Here is a 5919-nt window from a genome sequence, read left to right as displayed (position 1 = left end):
GTCCATTGTGGTAAACCAAACGATAATTTAACCTCAAGTAAGAGTGTTTTTTTCTTCGTCCCGATTTGTAAAAAATCCATACGTGATAGATAAAAAATGAATATTATTTTCGAAATCTGTGTAGATGAACTATGGAAAATTCGTTATTAAAACCAAAACAACTTTTATGTAGTTTAAATTTGCAGGCCTGTGTAACCGACACTAAAATTTCTACATAAATATTTTGAAAGTATATTTTTGTGTAGAAATTTTGAATTTTTGTCACAAAATAAAATTTTTCTCTCCGTATGGAGCAAATATGACAATAAAGTCAATATATTTCTAAGAAACTGAATTAAAAGATTCAAAAAATGCGAATACAAAACTTCATAATTAACAGTTTTAGGCAAAGGTTATCCTGGGCTTACACTAAGTTATATTCCTTTCAATGAAAATGTAACACATACATCATACACGACCTTGATTTTTACTCCAATTTAATAACCATGTTCTATATAATAACCATAGGATAGCCATAATCTATATAAAGTGTAACACGTACATCATACAGGACCTTGATTTTTACTCCAATTTAATAACCATGTTCTATATAATAACCATAGGATAGCCATACTCTATATAAGAAGCAGTTTATTATGTAAGATTTTTGCTTGAGATATTTCTGGTTACATATAAACTAGTTACTTACAAAAAATGTGCACATATACACTACTTGAGTGTTTAGTTTGACCAAATATCACAAAAACTTCAAACTTCCTAGTATTAGGAAATAACATCAAGCATATTTTAACACACAGCAAGTTTTGTGTAAAAATACAATATCACAAACATTATTAACAGTGGTTTCATGTCTTAACTAAAAATAACAACACTCACAATACTTTATTAAAAAACGCTAGTCACAATATGTGTATGGTAAAACACTGCACTTAAGTCGCGGAGACCGATGATCTTCATCATATAAGCAAACACCAGAGGGCGCCAAAAACATTGTCAGGAAAAAGAGCAACAAACATAAATCATTGACATGAGATTTAAATTTTAAATCAATTCACAAAACAGCTGAAAGATAATTAGAATTTATAAGATTTTTACTATTACACTGCTAAAATTTTATAATTCATTATTAATGATCTCTGTCAGTTAATTTTTATACAAACCAAGCACATAAAGATCAGTCATATGATTTGACACGCAAGTGATTGGTTAGTCAGTCTGTGTTTTAAATTGAAACTTAATAAAAGTAGCCTCACGTCTTTACAATTCGTTTGTTTGTCGTTAGGCGCAAAGCTACACCATGGGCTATCTCTGCTCTGCCCACTGCAGGTATCGAAATCTGGTTTCAGCGTTATAAACCCTCAGTTTTACTGTTAAACTACTGGGGGGCTATAGTTCATGACATTGCATTTTGGTTCAGAGTAGGATTATAAAGAACAGCAAGGGCAGCCTAGCAGCGATGTTGCCTCTCGGACACTCCTCTGAAAGTGGAAGTCCTCTATCGAGGATATCTTTAGTGTGTAGGGGTTGCTTTAGGGATGCAACCTGTCCCCCCCCCCACCCGTTGGTTTCAAATTTTTCGTCATCAGGACGCTGTGCAAACGTCTTAGCTTGTGTTTGGAGAAATGGCCCGGATATTGCACGTTCACTGTTAACTGAACCACGTGAAGACTGCCTTGTCGAGTTGCGTGTTGCTGGATAATATTTATTTATTGTCCAACTCTTTGGAAACTTTGCGAAATTCGTCTTCGTTATTTAATCAGCAACACAATGTTGACTCAGTGATGGCATATTTCTTCGAGATGGATCCCTGGCTAGCTCCTTTGTTTTTTATCTCAACTACGATGGCGAGCTTTTCAGTGATCCTCTATGATTTTCTATTCTTGGAATTGGTGTTAATAGCAGACATGATAGCAACAAGTACTGACCTTTGGCAACAACAAAAACGGTTTAGATCGCACGGGGCTTAACTGGAGGCCTCAGAGGGGGAGGGAGGATCGGGGCCGCTCAGAAACTGAATGTTCCTCTTCGCCCCACATATTGTACTTGGTAGGCAAATGATTGACTTCTGATGAGAGCCGGAAGAAGGTAGATGCTACTTGAGGAAGTGAAGTATGTGGATAACAGATTTCTTCTTACTACTCGAGACAAACCAACGGCCCCTATCGACTTGTAATCCTTCAGAAAGGCGGGGATCTATAAATCGAATGCCTGGAAAATTTACTGTGGAGAATCGGAAGTGCCCCGAGAAAATCCACTTTCACTGGTCACGCGCCGGATGTTCTACTTGACCAGTACCAGATAAAACCAGAAAATGAAGTAAGGTAAAGTGAAATTATAATGGGAGAAAGGAGTAACGGGTGTGAAAAGAATTGGCTAGTGCAGTGGAGTCTTCTTATTGAGGACACGTTAGAAAGGCGAATTCCGGCTGAAGGGGGGGCTCCGACGTTCGGGACGTCGTCGTCTTCGTTGTCGCTTGGGAAAGGACGTCGGAAGTAATAGAACGTGCCACGCGTCTCGTCAGTAGATACATGGCTGGAAGGCGCAGGTTCGAAGATGTTCGTAAGGCGAGTTAATCGATGCGGCCATGATTCGGAGTGATTATCTGCTTATTTCCTTTATTCTTGGTAGCTGTTCGGGTCTGGGTTTATTGACCGCGTGATGTTCCTGTTGACGTAGGTGTGTGTATGTTGGGTTTGCATTGTCTTGTCTTGTGAATTCTTCTTTTGGTTTGTCGTAATCTGGGTGTGTTGGTTTTTCCATGTTGGTCGTCTGGGTTTATTAGTCTGCGGAAAATGTTGTGTAGAACTGGCGTGGAATATGTGTAGAAGATTTGCCGGTGTAGGTTGGAGGCAGCCGTGATTTGCGATTGGGTCTTTCGGTTTTAAGATGAAAGAAATAAAAGAAACATCCAAGGAAGAGAACATAGCCTGCCATTTACCTGGAGGTGGTTACTATTGTCATGAAGTGTGGTGGCATTCTGCTTCTCTTCGAAATTATTTTGTGAACTACGTGAATTTTTAAGCGTGGATAATTTTGTCTGAGGTTATGGTTTAGTCCACATTCCGTACGAAGGCTAGCGTCGTTCTTGGGAAGTTGACATTTAACTGGTAGTTCTGCAGTTCGCATAAGTAGCGTAAATATTCGCGAGTTTTAGGTTGTAAGAGGATTCCACATATAAGTATGTTTTTTCGTGGCCTCTGGAACTATACGAACTTGTATCTGCGGATAAAGTCCGCAATTTGTCGGGGTGAGTCGTCGTTGGGTAATCCGTCGATAGTAACTGGTGGCGTAGACATCGTCTAAATGGTCTTTTCTGTCTAAAGTTCTAGCAACAAATAAACGTAGAAAATGACAACAAAAAATCTGATCTTTTGCAGTTCTTAGGGTGCCTCCCTAATAGGGGCTAAGCGACGGCCAATTAGAATAAAGCTTCATGGCCAATTCTCTTAATTAATTAATATGGAGAAATTTCATTGGACACTTAATAAATTATTGTAACTGAGTGGACACTCAAAAATTTCGATTAAACACTCCCAATTCACAATGATTAATTAACTTTTAGCTGGATCTGGAATTTTAGAATCCAGGAGAGATTCACGTTATAGCGAGGCCCCACTGTACTATATAAGCTGTTATTGTTTGTAGATAAGCACAGGGCTACACAATGGGCTATCTGTGCTCGGCCCACCACGGGTATCGAAACCCGGTTTCTAGAGTTGTAAGTCCGCAGACACACCGCTGTGCCACTGTGGAGCGTACTATATAAAGTAGACTAAATGACCGGCCAATCGTCTAAATTTCACATTACGACGTATTATCAAATGCCTGATTTGTATACCTGATTTGAGATGAAGAGGTGATTGGCATTATTCTAAAACAGTGACTTTGATTAACGTAGCTATTACGTTTCCTGTTCTAATTATCCTGTAATTATTTTGGGCAGTATAACATCCTTGAAACTGGTAATATCATTTATACAGATTCACAATAAGTAAGGAACTACTACCTTTACTTAAACTATTTTCCTACTAATCTATATATTCCAAGATTAAAAAAAAAATTATAATATATTTTTTTTCATCTTGGTCTAGTCCAAAATGTTAACGTTACACTAACGAGTTTGTAGATTGGTCAGAGATGAATATCCTGAAATTGTAGCCTTTCATTAAGTCAGCATTTTTGTACTCATACATAAATAAGCCATATTTCATACTCGGTCTGGTTTAGAACGTAATAATATCATAAAAACGAAGGATATTGTAAGGTGTATAATGAGAAACCACATTAATTACAGAAACAGATTCTTTTCTAATAGAAGTTTATTAGCCTGTTAAACACTTGAGGTTCAGTTATATTACTGTGATGATGTTTGACTAGTGATTTTAATAAAGTTTTATGAACATTTATTGTCTAGTCTACGAATACTTGATTGATTACAAATATCAACTTTGCATAAAGTATAATTTTTATACGTTATTGATCACTTATAAACTGGGTTAAATAAGAAATATTATACAGTATTTATCTAAAAATAATATTTTATAAATAGCAACTTATTTATATAAATTCAAAACAAAACAGTTTTCTAGAAATTTTAAATTATAATCTGATTAAAAAGTGTGTGTGTGTGTGTGATCATACAAGGGACAGTGGCTAGGAAGAATTGTAACAGTCACAACATATACTCCTTACATTTAAAGATCTTGACACCTACCAGTATCCCCAGTAAACTATGACCATGGTTGTTGTTAAACTTATAACTAATGACTAATGTGTATAAAGAATAGTTAATCTACATTTACCAACATGGCATACACAATATTTTAGACATAATAAATAAGCTAAAGCAGATTAACTTGATCAATATAACATCTTCACTATACAATAACACATTATATTAAAAAGAATCAATCTATTTGGTTATGAAAATAATACATCAAACCCTAATTTTATTCACCAGTTGCCATCATCTTTTTTATTGGAAAGCTAAGTCAGTCAGAGTAATAATAAATCTAAGTTTGCAGGTCCCTGTTTGAAATCCTGTTTTATGTTGAACACACTACTGTAAACAAAAGACAGACGACAGACTACTTGAAAATCACAACAGAACTTGACACTAAAATAAGAAGTCTTGAAAACAATAATTTTTACCAGGCTTAAACAGAGGTGCTTAGTAGCTATATACAAGAAACAGCAGTACTACAACAAATTATTTCATCAACAGAGGTTGTTTGCTTGCAATATCTTCTTGATGGTCACTCGGAAGTTTGGTTCCATTTGGTCACAGATCTCCTGGAAGCATTGTACTGCTAGTTGTTTCAGCTGCCTGGAAGTGGATCTTCCCATTTCACCATATAGATAGATCCCCATAGCCTTGCAAAAAATTAAATATTTGAGAATAACCTGGATCTTCCCATTTCACCATACAGATAGATCCCCATAGCCTTGCAAATAATTACAGAAAGATACTTGGTCAAACCTTAGTGTGACCCGAGATAAAGATGAAGATTTTGTACAATCAAAGAATCTGAGTAACATCTAGTATTTTCTAAAACATTGGATGTATAGATAATTAATTCATAACTAGTCCAATGTATGTGTGTGTGTGTGCTCCTAGCAGGTATATGTAATAAAATTTTTTACTGCACTTTCACCTTTGTAGGTTACCAGTGATGAAGCCTTATTTTCAATTCCATAGGTCATCAGTATGGCTTATGTAGAACACCCAAAATTTAATAGCTGATCTTAATTAACAATCTCATTACTTACAGTATTTTGGTACTAGTGTATAAAGTTAAAATCATAGATAATATTCAACGTTAAACAGGTACACAGTTAAAAACATTTTATTTAGGCCTATCTATGGCCTTCAAAAAGTTTTTGAAGGCCATAGATAGGCCTAAATAAAATGTTTTTAAC

General features: G+C 35.8%; 1 protein-coding gene across 2 annotated transcripts in view; it reads right to left on the bottom strand.

The window, feature by feature from the left end:
• Window positions 1-459: 459 nt before the first annotated feature.
• LOC106464056 (aminopeptidase O-like) overlaps window positions 460-5919 on the bottom strand; it is a 57946-nt gene continuing 52486 nt past the window's right edge. Inside the window, exons 16-17 of one of the 2 annotated variants that reach the window (XR_002611632.1) lie at window positions 3748-5373; window positions 460-3673 (exon numbers count right to left, since the gene is read on the bottom strand). Coding sequence is in view for 1 of the 2 variants with exons in the window: in XM_022391717.1 (XP_022247425.1) it covers window positions 5218-5373 (156 nt within the window). In the remaining variant the exon portion in view is untranslated. Of the gene's footprint in view, window positions 5374-5919 lie in introns of both variants that reach the window. The other variant, XM_022391717.1, reaches the window with a different exon arrangement.

The sequence above is a fragment of the Limulus polyphemus genome, unplaced genomic scaffold (genome assembly GCF_000517525.1).
Source record: "Limulus polyphemus unplaced genomic scaffold, Limulus_polyphemus-2.1.2 Scaffold1550, whole genome shotgun sequence".
NCBI classification, from domain to species: domain Eukaryota; kingdom Metazoa; phylum Arthropoda; class Merostomata; order Xiphosura; family Limulidae; genus Limulus; species Limulus polyphemus.
Note: the sequence above shows the minus strand (reverse complement) of the source record. Positions and strands in the feature narration are given on the sequence as shown.